The 17432-nt window shown below is 40.6% G+C and overlaps 3 protein-coding genes across 6 annotated transcripts; all 3 read left to right on the forward strand.

The window, feature by feature from the left end:
- The first annotated feature begins 384 nt into the window (after nucleotides 1–384).
- LOC128252752 (STAM-binding protein-like A) lies at nucleotides 385–3360 on the forward strand. Its single transcript, XM_052980777.1, has 5 exons — nucleotides 385–877; nucleotides 991–1545; nucleotides 2055–2370; nucleotides 2427–2539; nucleotides 2606–3360. Exons 1-5 carry the CDS (start codon nucleotides 762–764, stop codon nucleotides 2769–2771), a joined length of 1266 nt encoding a protein of 421 aa, XP_052836737.1. The 5' UTR covers nucleotides 385–761; the 3' UTR covers nucleotides 2772–3360.
- A 575-nt stretch (nucleotides 3361–3935) lies between these two features.
- Nucleotides 3936–15780, forward strand: LOC128252719 (calcium-binding mitochondrial carrier protein Aralar1). 3 transcript variants are annotated; one of them, XM_052980673.1, is made up of 10 exons: nucleotides 3936–4304; nucleotides 10861–11013; nucleotides 11837–11999; nucleotides 12061–12152; nucleotides 12219–12413; nucleotides 12477–12700; nucleotides 13729–13895; nucleotides 13960–14078; nucleotides 14139–14748; nucleotides 14910–15780. In XM_052980673.1, exons 1-10 carry the CDS (start codon nucleotides 4239–4241, stop codon nucleotides 15206–15208), a joined length of 2088 nt encoding a protein of 695 aa, XP_052836633.1. In that variant the 5' UTR covers nucleotides 3936–4238; the 3' UTR covers nucleotides 15209–15780. The 3 variants fall into 3 exon arrangements, with proteins under 3 accessions (XP_052836633.1, XP_052836652.1, XP_052836643.1); XM_052980692.1 differs by lacking the exon at nucleotides 3936–4304 and adding an exon at nucleotides 6395–6810; XM_052980683.1 differs by lacking the exon at nucleotides 3936–4304 and adding an exon at nucleotides 10387–10600.
- A 197-nt stretch (nucleotides 15781–15977) lies between these two features.
- LOC128252801 (uncharacterized) lies at nucleotides 15978–17222 on the forward strand. 2 transcript variants are annotated; one of them, XM_052980854.1, is made up of 3 exons: nucleotides 15978–16717; nucleotides 16775–16977; nucleotides 17041–17222. In XM_052980854.1, the coding sequence occupies exons 1-3, from the start codon at nucleotides 16300–16302 to the stop codon at nucleotides 17185–17187; spliced, it is 768 nt and encodes a 255-aa protein (XP_052836814.1). In that variant the 5' UTR covers nucleotides 15978–16299; the 3' UTR covers nucleotides 17188–17222. The 2 variants fall into 2 exon arrangements, with proteins under 2 accessions (XP_052836814.1, XP_052836825.1); XM_052980865.1 differs by having other exon boundaries at nucleotides 15978–16714.
- Nucleotides 17223–17432: the final 210 nt, after the last annotated feature.

The raw sequence follows: 17432 nt of genomic DNA on the forward strand, positions 1-17432 counted from the left end.
TAGGAATGTGCAATTCCATTGGGATTCTACGGTTTGCTTTTTAGAAATACAAATTTGCAACGTACAATTAGAAAACTTTAATTTAAGAAAACTTCAATGTCAAATCTTTTATATTATAATGTTATTTGTATTTTTAGCTGGTCATTCTCTAAAATGGAAAATTAAGTTGCTTATTCTTTTGTTTAAACACCTGAAGCAAGTCTTTTCTTTATGTTTCGGCACGCGCGAAGGCACAAAAACATTGCAAAAATTTAAACAAAACAGTTGGAATCTTTAGACTTCTTTAGATCACAATTGAATTATAATTAATACGCCTATAATGTCAGTATAGGTTTTTATAATGAATTCCCACTGTTTCGAAATCAGCAAACCTTACCTGTAGTGTCCAAGCTATAACACTCAAATTACTTTTTTAACTTCAAATTCAAAAGTAACGTTCGCAAAGGTCGCCACCCCTCGCACTTCTATTAGCATCGATAGTATCGATAGGTTAGAGGTGGGAAGTATCGATGACTTCGATGTTGTCATCGATGTTTCTACCCCTCCACAGCTGACTACGAAAGAACAGCTGTTTTTCAAAAGACGCCACCTGCGTAATTATGAGTAATTCTCCACCCAAGAAGATTGAGGAATAGCATTGGAATCGTGCGTCTAAATCGATGCCAGCAGTAACCCAAGACAAAAGTTGAAGGACTCGAAAGGGAGACAGGCAGTGGGAGCACAGACAAGGAGCTGGAACAGCAGGAGGAGCTAGTGAAACCATGTCCAAGGCTGTGAACAACATGAGCATGGGCGTCGTGGAGCCGCAGGAGCGAATGAAGCACTTGTCGCATTGTGGCAATCTCATTGAGGTGGACAAGAACATACCCGTTACGCGGTGAGTCCTTCGATTTAAGGCGTTCGTTTCCACGGTCAATTCCACCAAGGCTGCGACCTTGTGTGGCCAAGGACTCTGGGGTTCTCAGTTACTCACTCGCCATGTCCTTGCAGGTACTATCGCTCTGGCACCGAGATGCTGCGCATGGCCAATGTTTACCTGCGGGAGGGCAACCACGAGAACGCCTTCATCCTCTATTTGCGCTACATGACCCTCTTCATCGAGAAGATCCGCCAGCATCCGGATTATGGCAGTGTCAAGGCCGAGGTGCGGGACATCAACAAGAAGATTAAGGACGAGATAATGCCCACGACGGAGAAGCTGCGCACCAAGCTGCTGACCCACTACCAGCGGGAGTACGAGCAGTTCCTGGCCAGCAAGGAGGCGGAGCGGGTGAGGGAGCTGGAGCGGGAACGTGAGCGGGAAAAGGAGCGCCAGCGGCAAAAGGAAAGGGAGAAGGCCGGAGGAGCTAGCGGTGTGCCGTCTCTCATACCGGCCAACCTGCATGTGCTCATCGACGAGGGCAACCAGCCATCGGCCCCGGACTTGGACCTGCTCGACCAGGTCGTCTATCCCAATGACTTCCCCACGGGCGCCAATCGCAGTCTGCCGGGATCGGGACTCCTGCTGCCCGCTGCCAATGAAGCAGCCGCCGACAAGACAGCCAAGTGAGATTCAAAGAAGATTCTAGCTTAGTTATCTAATTCATGCACAAAGAAATCCCTTGTTCAGTCTAGTTATCCAGAATTAGTCATCTCCTATTTGATTTTCAAAATATGAGAACCCAAGAATTTCTGTAAGCAACGTCGACAGTAGCCTTCCCGACAACGCAGTATAATTGCACTGCTTTGTAAATTTGCTGTTTACAATCTGCATTCCCCTGGTTTGAGGTTTGAAATAGGACACCTCAAACAAACATAAGACCTAGGCTGGCTTATCGAACGATGGTCGATAAAACGATAAAACGATCCCACTTTAATTAAACTTGATAAGAATACTGTCAGGCCCATTAAACTGATACTTTCGTCAAACAGTTGGACTGCATAATCTTTACGACTTTAACAATAATATTTAGGATTGGGTTTTTGTTTTCCAATTATTGAGTAGCTTAATTAACCAAAGAAATAATTCATTTTTCAATAGACTGCAATTCTGAAACTTCGTTTCTTTGTTTCAGCTCCAAGCCAAGCTTCGATCGCAACCAGAAGCCGTCGTACAACCGTACGGATTCTCTGCTGGCGGGCTCTTTGCGACTGGTTCATGTTCCCGGTGATACGATGGAGGTGTTCCTAAAACTGGCCCTTGCCAACACCTCGAAGAACATTGAGACATGCGGAGTGTTGGCTGGTCATCTGTCGCAGAACCAGTTGAACATCACGCACATCATCACGCCGCAACAGCAGGGAACTCCGGATAGTTGCAACACGATGCACGAGGAGCAGATATTCGATGTGCAGGATCAGATGCAATTGATTACGCTGGGATGGATACATGTGGGTATTAAATGTCTTTATTGTAAACTTTTTGTTTATTGTCTGCCCTTCTTCAGACCCATCCCACCCAGACTGCGTTCTTGTCCTCCGTTGACCTGCACACGCATTGCTCCTATCAAATTATGATGCCCGAAGCGTTGGCCATCGTGTGCGCCCCCAAGTACAACACGTGAGTCATTCATGAGTCTTTTTGGATAGCACCTGCTTATCTTGTTACCATATCTTCCTCCGACAGCACTGGTTTCTTTATACTCACGCCACAATACGGACTGGACTACATTGCGCAGTGTCGGCAGTCGGGCTTTCATCCGCATCCAAATGATCCGCCGCTTTTCATGGAGGCCCAGCACATACGGATGGACAACCAGGCCAAGATCAAGGTCATCGATCTGCGCAGATAGTCACTTAAATGCACCGAATTCCGCAGATCCAGCAATAGCTCCAATTTCGGGTGTCAAAGAGTGATTAACCATGGAAATTACAGAGATTTAGGCAGTTAGAGAAAGTAACTATTTTCGGCATACAGAGAGAGATATGTATTTTTGCAAGCTGTTGATCCCCGAGGATCGTCGACACATCACATTAAGCACTCGGCGGCATTTGTTGTTATTTATTGCGTTCCGGCCTATCCGTTTGTTGCATTATTTCACTTAAGAACCCTATGTGATTTTCAATTGTGGCTAACCCTTGCGTTCGTTACTATCTACTATATATTTAATATGTTAGGCAGTTGTCGGGCAATACCCGGCACTCACATACCCACACACACACACTCTCGGACACAGGCACACACACACTCACCCATGCAGCTTCAGTGCAAATTATTCGGGACGCTCCAAAAAGGAGTCGTGTCCTTCTACTGCTTACTACTTGCAATAACCTGTTGTTCAAAGACGAATCATCATGAAATGCTATTATTAAACTGTGCATGCTTACCTATTGTACTAAAACAAATAAATATTTATGACTACTGGTTTATGGCTGACCATATTTTTCACTTTTAATGGTTACTTCTAACCAAGATTGGAGCTTAAAAAAGTCTTGTTTAGGAGGTCCAATAAGGGAAGTAAAAATTTGATTTCAATATATTCTTGGTGTTTTTTATTGATTTTGATTTTCAACATTTAAGAGTTATAATTTAAGACCTGTAATGATTTTATATTTTCAGTCAAATATATTAAACGTTACCAAATGCTTTTAAAAATGAAAACTCAAGGCACAAGATGGCGCTTCGACTTTCCGAGCTGCTCAGCTGGGAAATTTCCCTTTGTAAAATTACCACATTTTCCGCTTTACATAAACTACAGCTGTTAGCAAAGCATATTTTTTAAAACAAAATTTACAAAAAGTTCATTTACATATATAATACTACAAAACTTATGAAATTTAGATATAACAGTTTGCAATTTTAACAAGTTTATATTATTTTCTCAGAGACTTAGGGGTTGGAAAACTTAACATTTTGCTCGACTTCTAACATTTCCCTCCACAACCACCTTTTGGGGCCCCTGTTAAGACATGTTTTCCATGTTGTCATCCAGTTTAGCGCGATTCCTCGACTGACTGGCACGGTCCTGTTCTCCAAGGTGTCCCCAGTGCAGCAGCTGTCGCCTTTCATTTCTGGGTGCATTCAAGGAACAGGAACCTATCGAGAGTTAAATCCAAGTGATAATCCGAGTGGCAGTGAATCGAATTACCCGCCAGATAGGCGGAATTAAGTGCGTAAAAATCGATAAAAGAGCAGCTCCTTAAAACCACCCACCTGGGGTCAGGTGGAAACCAGCCCCATAATCCCCACTGGATTTGCTGAAGCCAAAGCGCCAAAAGTCAGCGCTTTCTAGTTAAACCCACCCGCTGAGCCGCTGATAATGTCAATGCACATCCCGTTTCCGTTTAATTGGATACCCGCACTGCCAGCCGTCCGATGCCAAGAAGTAAGTGCACTCGCTGGAGCTTAGCCTTTGTCTTCCGTAGAATCCCTACCCTCTGCATCAAGTGGGCGCCAGTTTGCGCTTTAATTACCAAAGCCACCCCTTTGGGGAAACCATCCCTCTGGCCACCAAGAGAGGCGGCGGATTAGGTGCTCGGATCTAAAAATAAGTGCTTCTGAAAAGGAAACGAAAGAGCAAAAGTGCCGACTAACTATATACAGTATAAATAAGCTGGGAAGGCATATGTGGCTTATTCAGATAATTATAAAATACCTTTCAAAAGAATTATCTCAAAAAATATATTTTAAATTTTTAGATTTAAATGTACAATATTGTTTTTAAAAGTATACTTTAATAATTTTCTATGCTCTTAATTTACTAGAACTTATATTCATCTATCATAAGTGTCTTCTTAGTCCAAATAGGGACTTAAAATTATCAATTTAATAATTAATTAATAAAAGCAGTAATTGGTATTTTAAAGGACAGACAAATGATGTTTTTCAAAAAGAAAGAGCATTTAGTATGTAGATAGTACTTTAACTTGTGCGTTGTAAATGAAATCAAGAACAATTAACAAGTCCGTTTGAACATATATAGATAATCTTTCCCTGAGGTGCAAAAGGAAGGCAATAGAGAAATGTTTTATAGAAATACCTAAAAGGTAAAAGGGTTCTTAATCGAAAAGAGCAAGGATAACGCGATGGACAGATACAAATTGATAACAGCTGACTGTGCATTTGGTACCCTTCATCCATCACTCTTCAACTGAAAAGTATAGAAAAAGTAGTGTTAAACTACAGAAGCCTTTGTAAGGGACAAAGGGAAAACGGAGCTGCGATTGTGTTTGTGAATCCCTGAGCTGGTGCCAGTCGTGCCACAAAAAGGACACCCATGTCGGGGAGTGGGAAAACTGAACTGACATTTGGCTAACCTTCATAACTAAAGTCTGTCGTTTCGTGCAGCTTGCTGCTTATGATTGGTGCTCGTAATTGTTCATTTTATTTAACGAACAACGAACTCCACCCCTCCAAAAAACGAAAAATGCGACGTCCTTGTTAAAAACTCTTTAGAGGGCGGAGATGGCATTTCTCTGGCCCAGAATATCGTTAAAATAACAACGAAATTATCTCGCCCGCTTGTCTATTTTTATACGCGCCGAAACACGCTTCATTCACGTGCCCTCAGCAGATGGCCAACGATGCGTATACGCAATGTCTCTGGCGCTTTCTTTCGTCTCACACCCTCTCTAACAAAAAAAAAACCGCTCTCTTTCGGTCTTTTCTCGTGTAATTTCACCCAGCACGTGTTTACATTGTAAACAGAGAAACTCGAGCAGCTGTGAATGAATGCAACTAGATTTAAGAAATTTTCACAACGTGAAATCGTCAACCACTTGGCACGCTCGAAATTGGTGACCTTGCCAGCCATGCATGTGAAAAAACAGCTGGGGTCACATGTTTAGCAACTGTTAAGGTTAATGGAAATTGAAAATTCAATTTATAAATTTACAATGCATTTTAAGATTCTGGTAGGTTCAGAAAGATTTTTTTTTAACTAGCTAGATGGCTTCAAAAGTTCAAAACGTTACAAATTTGTATAAAATATGTTTATCCAAATTTTTAATTCTTAAAATCTTAGTCGCATTTGTGAAAAGTGTGATAGAGAGAAGAAGAGCGATTGCTCGCACCTTGAGGCCACTTAGAAGGAAATTACTTCCGTGAAAACATTGCACACATGGATCGTTGTGCACTTTTATATTATCAAATAGGTATTGTTTGGGCTTAGAAAAACACTTCTTTTAGCCCACATCACACCACCCTGATTAGACCCCCTGCTTATGGCTTTTGCAGTTGATAGTCGATGTTATTGTTTATTGTAAAATTGCACTGGCAAGAAAAAGCGCACGTCCCGGGCACAGAACGAAAGCCAACCAAAATGAGATTCCAAATTAATATGAATCTGAAATGCAATCGCCGAGGGGTTCTCTTTATTTATTATTTGTATTTTATTTGCGGCTCTCTCGCTCGGTCGACGTTGCTGCCGCAGTTACTGAAAGCGGAAAAGCTCTTGATTCTATAATTCCGACAGTTCAGAATGGAAAAGCAGCGCGACGCCAGCGGATGACAAATCGAGAAAATCGCGCGCGTCTCTCTGAAAAACAACATCACGAGACGATTTCGAAAATTGCTACGCTTAGCAATATATATATCCGTCTAGAAGATTGGAAAATTATTCGATTAACCAAATTTAATAAGTGAAAACCCTCGAAGTATTAAACAAAACATAAAAACCTCTCGAGCGACTATCAAAAATCAGAAACCAGCATAATATTACCAGTATCTGCATAAAAACCCTTTAAACTACTAGTTAAACCTACGGTTAATCTGACACATAAGTTTAACGTCCACATAACCAGATAACGCGAACGTGCCTGAAGTTCGCGGAGATCCAAAAGACTTTTCGATTGTGTTCATACAAATTAGTGAATATGCCAGATAAGGATGAGGTAACGTTCAGTTCAGGAAACTAATTAACTATTTGGACTGATAACTGACCGATCAAGGAAGTGCCTCGACTAATTAATATCAATAAGGAACCCGCATCTGGATGCGATAGAGAACATTACGAAATAGTCGAAAGATAAATATTTTATATCTCGGAAAGCTCACAGTCCAAACAATTATATAAAGAAATAAAACAATATCATTCTAAGCGAGAGCTTTCCGCACATCCAGCGTATCACCTTCAAACCCAACGGATTTGTGGCCAGTTTTCTCTGCTCACGACTTTGGAAAAGTCACCGCTATTCTCATGTGGAGAATCTCAGTTTGCAGTTCTCAGTTTGCAGTTACCGATCATTCCAGCCGCTTGTTTTTTAAAATCTCTTATTATATAGATACCTCTCTAGCTTTTGGATTCTCTCGATTTCGTTTGCTGTCGTCAATTAGCCAGCTGACTGTGGTCCCATGGCTCAACCTGCGTATACGTAATGTGCCAGTGGTGCAGTTGTTGCTAAATTCCCAGCAATTCACCCTTTCCCTTAATTTTTTTTAATTATTGGCAGCTTGTATAAAGTAAATTTACTGAATGGAGTCATAGAAATTCATAACATTTTTGGCTGATTGCTTTGGGTGGAATTCCTCGAGCTTCCAGTTGTTCATTTTCCTGTTTGACTTCAGTTAGTGGGGGTGGGCAAAAATTACCCCATCCAATCCCAGCAACAATGACAACCACAGCGATAATGAACAGCCGGTCTGACCTTGACGGATATTGCAAACAATAACAAAACTTGGCCGCTCGTGCAACAAATTTCCTTGGAAGCAACACAGAGAAAAATGTAAAAAAAATATAAGCTTAACTTTTTATATCAGATTTAAATCAACAAATTACACATGCGCCAGCTTTTGCTATTTACAATACAGTCCGATAATTTTAATGGCATAATGCTGATAAAAATCTCATACAACCCATCCGAAAAAAAACTCTTCTTGGCAATTTTATTAATTTTGATTTATAAGTTATCATAAAAATAGTTTTATACATGAATAAATCTTAACGATTTAGATATCATATTTGTAGTCCTTAAAGTCAACATTAATATTTTTTGTAAAGTCAATTCACTTTCTTACCGGAATTAAAATTCCAACTTGCATTTCATGATCTGATTCATCCTTTTTATATGTATTCACCAATATGAACAATAACAGTGACAACCACACGCTGCAGGCAGCTTAGCGGTATGAAAGGCAGGAAAACCAGGGGAAAATGGGAGGGAAAGCGGCCTGGGCCTGCAACCTTTGACTGGCGAAAGGCAGGGCCGACGACCATGGCCAAGAAGAACTCATTATGCAAATGCAACAAGGCAGAAGTCGCGAAGCGGGGTGGACAAACATTGAGAGAGACACACAACCCAAGCAAACAAACAAACAAATCGCTCTTGTGTGGCGTCACACGGGTCGTATGTGTAACATTTTCCGCTTGTTGGCACTGCCCGAATAAAAAGGAAGATAAAAAAACCGTTTCTACTGGGCATGAATAGAAAGTACATTCGGGGGTTTTACAAGTTCAGTGTGCAATGGCATCAAGTTGAATCGGGCTTATATTCGGATTGGATTATTTCATGCCCACTGAATCGGACAAAGCTTAAATTTTCCAGAGGAAAATTGTAATGTAAAAATTGAAAAAGAAAATAACGGGAGTTGTTTTGCAAATATAATATTTTTAAACAAATAAGCCAATGCTAATCAGTATATTAACGTATATACTTGAAGTATATTAACTGAAATTTAATTAATTCAAGTTAATTTCGTATAAATATTTTATTTCCCATCATATCAGAGCAAATCTACATGCTTCCCAAATTAATAGAAAAACAATGCATGTTAATTGAAAATCACATTACAAACATGGTGATTTAATTAGTTTCTGATAAAGCGAAATTGCACATCCCTGTCCCAGCATCAATATGATATATATATAAATCCTCATCAAAGGGACAATTCAATTTTCGTAGTTTCGCTGCCGCCCATGAATTCTTGATGGCATCGCAAATTGTGCAGCAAATTGCCGACGAACAAATTCATTTATTGCCACAGCCAATCGATTGGGAAAGGTCAATGCGACACTTTGATGGATCCAACAGACACTAACAAGCAGGGGGTACAAAAACCCAATCCTTTAAATCCAATTCCAACTAAGCTAAACCACAACAACAGTGAACGAAACGAGAGTTAACTTAAATGTAGAATGCACATTTAAGCTTTTTTTGTGACCTAACATTTATACATACATACATGGCTGTAATGTTGTTACATTCCAATTCGATTTATTTGGTTATAAAGATTTATACTCATTTATAAGAGGAACTTGTAAACACAAGTTTCTTTCAGTATATTTTTGAATCCGAACCAGTCATAAGGGATTTCACTCCTTCTTTTTTTGCTCTTATTTTAGTCCATATTATAATCAATTTTAACCGAAAGCTATCTGACTTTGATAACCCATCAAACGATGCTGCCAGCGCAGCATTAACTTAATTATTTTTGCAAACATTTCATGAGTGTTGGGTCCATAAATATTTTCGTGTTTTCGCTGATTTTATTATGAAATCTGGTATTGTTTTTAGCAATTTTCTGGCACAAACAAGCGAATCAGAGAACGTAGAGGGACCCCCAGCAAAAAACGAGAGAGGAAAATTACAATTTCATCGCGTGCTAATCGTATTACGTCAATGAGCCAATTGATAAACGCTAGGCAATCGAATCGGGCGCATTGTCATCGATGTTGAACTTGTTGACGGAGCTGCTGACCTTTAGGCGATTGTTGTTCAAGCTGAATTGTGCATCGAACCGTCGAAGTAAGCTAGTAAACAAGTGGTAATGACATGAAATAGGGTATGAGATCCTCAATTCAAACAAGCTATGCGAAAATAAAGCTCGAAGTAATTACTTAAAGATTGTAAGCCATCACAATCGATGTTAAAATGTGTTACAACCCCATAGCATGGGGTGATCAACTCCAACATATGAATATCCTTCGCATTTTGTCATCAACAAAACTTTTTTACACCTAGAAATATTAGACATTAATATTTTTAAAAGGGGGTGGAAAACAATTTTGGTGTTTTTAATTTCATATATTTTTTAAGCTAAAAAGAATATTCATTTAAAATTCTGTGACCTTTAAAAACAGCAAGAGACATATTCTAAAGATTTTATAAAATACTCATGTTTTACCATTCAAAATTCTGACAATTTGTTTGAGCAATTTTTTAAAGATACTTTATTAAAATACCCTTTACAACAAGATTTCATTTAGTGTACCTCATTATTAAATGTATACAAATATATTATGATTTAAAAATTTCTATGATGTCTTGAGAATTTGGCTCTCCCCTGTAATCCTACAATAAATATACAATTACTATGTAGTGTTTACCTTATACACCAATTATAAAGAGAACTGTTTTAAGAGACGTCATTGACATTGATAATGAGCCAGAAAACTAAGAGTGGCGGCCAAGGTAAAATTACCGCTCTTGCCCTCTCTTTTTGTTGTTCTCCCAGAGATTCTCTCCCAGTGGTTATGGTTCTGCTGGTGGTGCTCGCCAATTCCGCACCACTCGCAGTTAATCGCGGAAAAAAAACGTAGCGCAGCAGTCTGGCGGTGCGCTGTGGATTAGATCGGTTTGCATTGATGAGCTAATTAGATGCCGCAATTGATCGCGGAAATAACATTGAAACAGAAGTAGACACAGCTAAAAAACAGGAATGCCTCTGACCAAGAGTTTGCCAAATGTGAGTTTGAATTGGGATTCTTGAGCGGCTGACACGTGTTGCTTTTGCCTTTGAGCTTCAACGGGAGAGTTGAAAGAGAGTGAGACAGTGGCGGATAAAAGGGGGTTGAATTTCGCAGCCACTTAAAAAATGCATAATAAATACATACATTGACGTGCTAAAAATGTTTATCAACCACCCGTGAAATGAAAGTTTTATAATGGATTTTATCATATCCCAACTAATTCAACTATTTGTTTTCTCTGCAATTCTTTTTGCAGTCTCCGACGCTTTTAAAGCGCGCCGGCACGGAAAAGTTGCGAGAGGTGTTCCTGAAGTACGCCTCCATCCAAAAGAATGGCGAGCATTATATGACCAGCGAGGATTTCGTGCGCAAGTTCCTGGGACTCTTTTCGGAATCTGCATTTAATGACGTAAGTATCGAGCATTTGCTGCACTCGCGGGTCATTGCAAGGTTATTTTGCATAGTCTGCCCGATAAGACTGGCCATATCTTATCGCTAGATAACTCATGCCTGAGCGGCGCCACACACTAAACTTATAAACATAAATCGGTGCCACAACTTTGCCACTCTGATTCACGGGTTGACCTTGACCCACCCGCAAACACATCATAAACAAAATAACCCGGCAATCACTTGGCTGCCTCGTGTCTAACGGCCAACGTCACAGATTAAACTTTAATGGGCCTCCTTATCAGTTTTTTATGATCTGAGAACCGAATTGAACCTGATCGTAGGTGCCCCCGCATATTGGAACTGATTCAAACGGGTGCCAAAGTCTATGGGGGCAATTTCTTTTACGGCCCGCGTTTATCTCATCTTATTTGAGAGTGACTACTGGGTCTAATGTTCAATTAAAAGAGATTAACCTGTCACTGGAAAAAAAATGTAAAATTGTTTATTAATCATTTACTATATTTGGGTCCCAAAGGTGTTTGACAGACTCAATTTTAAATTGCAAACTAATTATTCTGATATCTTATCTATAGTTTTATAGGGTTTCTTCGACTCAACACATTGTTTCAAAAATTGTAATTTAAAAAACATATAGTCAATGCTCATTGAAATATTAATAAATAATTTAATCTTGTAACCGCATAAGTAATATAATGAATCTGCACTTAATGAATCATTTAAAAACAGACAACCCTTAAAAATTCTTTTTAAAAATCTACAAAAATAAGTTTACAATCATTCAAATAAAATTCTGTTTAACAACAATATTACTTTAACAGGAATCGGTCCGCCTGCTGGCAAACATTGCGGACACGAGCAAGGATGGACTTATTTCGTTTTCGGAGTTCCAGGCTTTCGAGGGTCTGCTCTGTACTCCCGACGCCCTCTACAGAACCGCTTTCCAGCTGTTCGACCGCAATGGCAACGGCACCGTTTCCTATGGTGAGAAAGAAAACAACTTTAATTCATAATCTAATTTTAATATAATTCGTACCCATTCCAGCTGACTTTGCTGATGTCGTACAAAAAACTGAACTGCACTCAAAGATACCTTTTAGCTTAGACGGCCCCTTTATCAAGCGCTACTTTGGTGATGTAAGTGCATTGCAATCTCATGTATTTTAATATGTTTAATAAGCTAAACATCTTCCCGACTTACAGAAGAAGCAACGCCTTATCAACTATGCTGAGTTTACGCAACTGCTGCACGACTTCCACGAGGAGCACGCGATGGAGGCGTTCCGCAGCAAGGATCCAGCTGGCACTGGATTCATCTCCCCCTTGGACTTCCAGGACATAATCGTTAATGTTAAGCGGCATTTACTGACCCCCGGCGTCAAGGACAACCTAGTTTCGGTAGCTATCCGTGGTTTCTTTGATCTGATTGCCCTTACTGAAAATTGTTTTTAATATCTTTAGGTCACTGAGGGTCACAAAGTGAGCTTCCCGTATTTCATCGCATTTACCTCGCTGCTGAATAACATGGAACTGATCAAACAAGTATACCTGTACGCAACCGAAGGCAGTCGCACGGACATGATCACCAAGGACCAGATCCTGTACGCTGCCCAGACGATGAGTCAGATCACGCCTCTGGAAATCGATATCCTGTTCCATCTGGCGGGCGCCGTCCATCAAGCAGGGTGAGTTAAATGAAACAAACGCCTTCGGGTTCAGTGTTGCCAACTTTGGACATAAATTAGCAAAACTATAAAATATAATTGTTTAATTTTGAATGTCATTTTTTTTGCTGGATAAGTTACATTTACTTGTTTTATAATGATTCCTTATGAACTTCAGTTATAGTTTTTCTGTACTTCAAATTTTAGTGCTTTGGATATTTACTGATTTTGCATTTAAAAGTAGAAAATTATAGATTTTTAGGAAATATACATTTGAGGCTCTTATTTTGCAGTTTTTACTATAATAACAGTTCACATAAATAGCTCACTTCACAAACATTACATTCGAGGCCTTTAATATGACTAATTGTGTTATTAAGTATTCAAAAATATATATTTACAGAAGCCTTCTATTAGTGATGATCTAATTTAATATAATTGTTATTTTAAACGTAGTTTTGATTGTAACATACGACGTGTATTTAATGTGTTATTTATGAGGGCTCTGAAATGCACAAGTGTGAAACAAATTTTGACTTAATTAGACAGTTTCCGGGAATTTAATATTATTTATGACAATAATAAAGAATTCAGTATACTGAAATATATTTTACTGATCGTAACTAGTTTCAGTAAAGTTGGCAATACTGCTTAAGTCTGTCCGATTTTTTTGTTACGTTATACATTTCCTAGAAAGTGCATGAGTTTCCCAGGGAATTTCCCAAAACAAATGTCAAATGTTTTGTGCTAACTGTTGCTTGTTTGTATCTTTTCTCTCTGTGTTTCTCTTTATTTCACAATTTCTCTGCGCTGCACTCGCAATTGCAATTTCAAGCTGGTGGAAGCGCAGGAGAAAGATAACTCCGAGTAGGCAAGTGATCTCGTCCTTCCTTGGCCTGAGTTCCGCTTCTTTATTTGTTTATATATCCCCCTCCAAGAATTCCCGAAAAACCCAAAAACCTAACCCAGTTGGTGTCTCTTAGTTACCCTTTTATATATATATATATTTAATGGAAATAAATACTGATTGTTATACTCTGGTTCCTCAGCCGCATCGACTACAGTGACCTGAGCAACATCGCCCCCGAACATTATACAAAACATATGACACATCGTCTGGCGGATATCAAGGCGGTGGAGAGTCCTGCCGACCGATCTGCCTTTATAATGCTTCTGGAGAGCTCTTACCGCTTCACTCTGGGATCCTTTGCGGGCGGTAAGTTCACTATCCCGATTTTCCTTACAATAACTTTACTCACTAACTTTTAATTTATCCATAGCTGTTGGTGCCACTGTGGTCTACCCCATCGATCTAGTCAAGACTCGAATGCAGAACCAGCGCGCGGGCTCCTATATTGGTGAAGTTGCCTACCGGAACTCGTTGGATTGCTTCAAAAAGGTGATTGTGCTCAAATATTTTGTTTATAATAATCCTAATCCTATCAATTTAAACCGTCAGGTTGTCCGTCACGAGGGTTTCATGGGCCTGTACAGAGGTCTGCTGCCCCAGTTAATGGGCGTGGCACCCGAGAAAGCCATCAAGTTGACGGTTAACGATTTGGTGAGGGACAAACTCACCGACAAGAAGGGCAACATTCCCACCTGGGCAGAGGTGTTGGCCGGAGGATGTGCAGGTGCCTCGCAAGTGGTGTTCACCAATCCCCTGGAGATTGTCAAGATCCGTCTTCAAGTGGCGGGAGAAATCGCAACGGGGAGCAAGATCCGTGCCTGGTCGGTGGTGCGGGAACTGGGGCTATTCGGCCTCTACAAGGGAGCCAGGGCCTGCCTTCTCCGCGATGTGCCCTTCTCGGCCATCTACTTCCCGACCTACGCCCACACCAAGGCCCTGATGGCCGACAAGGACGGCTACAACCACCCACTCACTTTGTTGGCCGCCGGCGCAATTGCCGGTGTTCCGGCCGCCTCCCTCGTCACGCCCGCCGACGTCATCAAGACCCGCCTGCAGGTGGTGGCCCGCTCCGGCCAGACCACCTATAATGGCGTCTGGGATGCCACCAAGAAGATCATGGCGGAAGAGGGACCTAGGGCTTTCTGGAAAGGCACTGCAGGTAAGTCGGAATAAACCTAGGAGTTATCTATTCATTTTGAATTTTCATGATTTATTTTGATTTTGATTTCTAACCTCTTAAGGCTATTTGAGCATTATTAGTTTCTTGGCAATATATCTTAAAAGTAAATTTGTACTAATATCTATCACCTTTTCCCACAGCTCGTGTGTTCCGCTCCTCGCCGCAGTTCGGCGTGACCCTGGTGACCTACGAGCTGCTGCAGCGGCTCTTCTACGTGGACTTCGGAGGCAGCCATCCCAAGGGATCGGAGGCGCACAAGATCACCACTCCGCTGGAGAAGGCGGCGGCGTCGGTGAGCACCGAGAACCTGGACCACATCGGTGGCTACAAGGCGGCAGTTCCTCTTCTGGCCGGCGTGGAGTCCAAGTTCGGGTTGTACCTGCCACGATTCGGACGCGGAGTAGCCGCTGCCACGCCCTCGACGGCCACGGGATCCTGATTGTACTGGCGCCACCGCCTGCCAAGCGCCACATAGTCAAGGAGAAGCGAAATGGAGGCAGGATTGGGGGTTCCAAATCACATGAGATGAGATATATTTTTTGCTAGGACGCGTTTACACAAAATACACACAGAAGCACTGAGGATATTTCTAACGAGAATCAGGGAGGAGCAGCGCCGTATCTATAGTACTATTGTATCTGAAGAGCAGGGCTTTCGAATTCTGGGCACCCGGCTCTGAGCAACTGTTTTTACCACACTCAAAACCAAAAAAAAAAAAAACAAAAAATTGTGAAATCCCTCTAAAAATTATAGAATCGATTTTGGCGGTTGCATATATATTTAGGCAAGTGTAGAACTGTTTTTTGTAAACTTTGTTAACTAGTTTAAAGTCTAGAGCAACAACCAATCACTGAACGTCAACTTTTGCACTCATTGTAACTATTAAAGCGAAAACCTTTTAATGTTAGTACGAATTTGTTCAAAACAATTATCAAGCAAAGGAAATGCAATGAATGACCTCTTAGCTAATAAAGAATAAATTAAAATAAAACTCAATGTTTAAAACAATCATATTTCAATCAATCCGTTAATTGACTTTAAACCAAATCTTTTAATGCTTCCTTTGGAATCATCTTAAACAATGACTTACAAATCGAAGCCAAGCCCATTTTACCTGAACTCATTCGAATTAACCTACAGATGACAGTCTACGCCCCATGAATGCTGCTTACCAACGCAATCGAGCGTCTAATTCATGGCCTGTTGAGAGTAAACAGGGTCGAAACGGATCTGATTAGAATTAAGCGATCGTGGCCACTTGCAAATCGATGTTGACAAGTTAATTTTAGGCACAGCCCATTTGATTTTCTGGGTTGCCCACACTCGTTTTCAAAGTCAACAACTGTCTGCCGACCATGACCGCTAAAAGAAACCGTTAGAGATCCGAGAAGAGGGTCTCCACATCTGCCCCATTGACCGGGTGCACTGGACGAGATCGGTCGCCGATCACTGATCAGCTATGGGCTATAAAAACTGCATCGATGCGATCATATTTGCTGCAGTTTCATTTCGGATTTCAAAGGGAGAACAATGCGAGTGCAGGCGGGCTTGGTGTTATTCCTACTTGGAGCGATCCTAAGTGATCGTTTTGTGAGTGGAAAGGATCATACGGATAAATCATGGATATTCCAGCTGAAGAAACTGCGCAGTGATCTACGCAACTGCTATCAATCTGAAGTCAATCAAAGCCTGTGGTCTTGTTTCCGCTCAAAAAGCTTACACATCTTCGAGGACGTAATGTCTGCTCCAGAGATTTCCTTATACGATGGAGTACGTCTGGTATCTGCACCCAATGTCACTGATAACTCTTCAAGACCCCAAGATGAGCGGAAGGATCTAAAGCATCTTACCTGGTTTGATCAGCTAGCTGTGAGTTTGGCCAAGGGTTTAACCACCCACACATTGCAAGTGAACTTGGGCAAACTTACTGAGCGATATCTAAATAGTGGTGGGTCTTCGACAATTTATACCTCTTTCTCGGTACATTGAATATCTTCTATTTTAGAGACTTCTGACACCGATCCTGTGGGAAGTGCCCGACTGAGACGACATCGTTATAACATGATTATCACGATGATGTTTGGTGTTACCGCTTTGGGAGCTATTTTGGTACCCATGGGCTTCCAAATGCTGTCTATAGTGAGCGGTAAAGCACTATTGTTGGCCAAGATGGCCCTGCTCTTAGCTTCCATTAATGGATTAAAAAGGGTATATAAACTTCAAAATATTTAGTTGACTCTATTTTAATATTTCTCCGAAAACGTTTTATAGGTGGCCAACAATGGACTACATTATGGACTTTACCATGTACCAGGAGAGCATTTAGGAGGTTACTATGACAGAGGGGATGTAAACCACCCTAGAAATGTGCCTATTCCGGTGGCTGTTGCACCAACTTTGGATATGGGATTGAAATAGGATCACTTTTGAAGAAGGTGGGAAGAACTTTTATATTTGTAAAACCTTTATATGCAGCACAAGTTTGTGCGCATTAAAATTCAATTTATAAAAATAATTATTTTTAATGTAAGCTTTGAATTTTTTTCATTAGTAAAACTTCTAAACTTCTTTTCTAAAAAACAATTTGTAACATTTTTAGGAATATTTAACTCTAAGAATATTTATATATTTATCAATAAAGTGCCTTCATAAAATCACTGAAA

This window comes from Drosophila gunungcola, chromosome 3R, assembly GCF_025200985.1.
Source record: "Drosophila gunungcola strain Sukarami chromosome 3R, Dgunungcola_SK_2, whole genome shotgun sequence".
NCBI lineage: Eukaryota > Metazoa > Arthropoda > Insecta > Diptera > Drosophilidae > Drosophila > Drosophila gunungcola.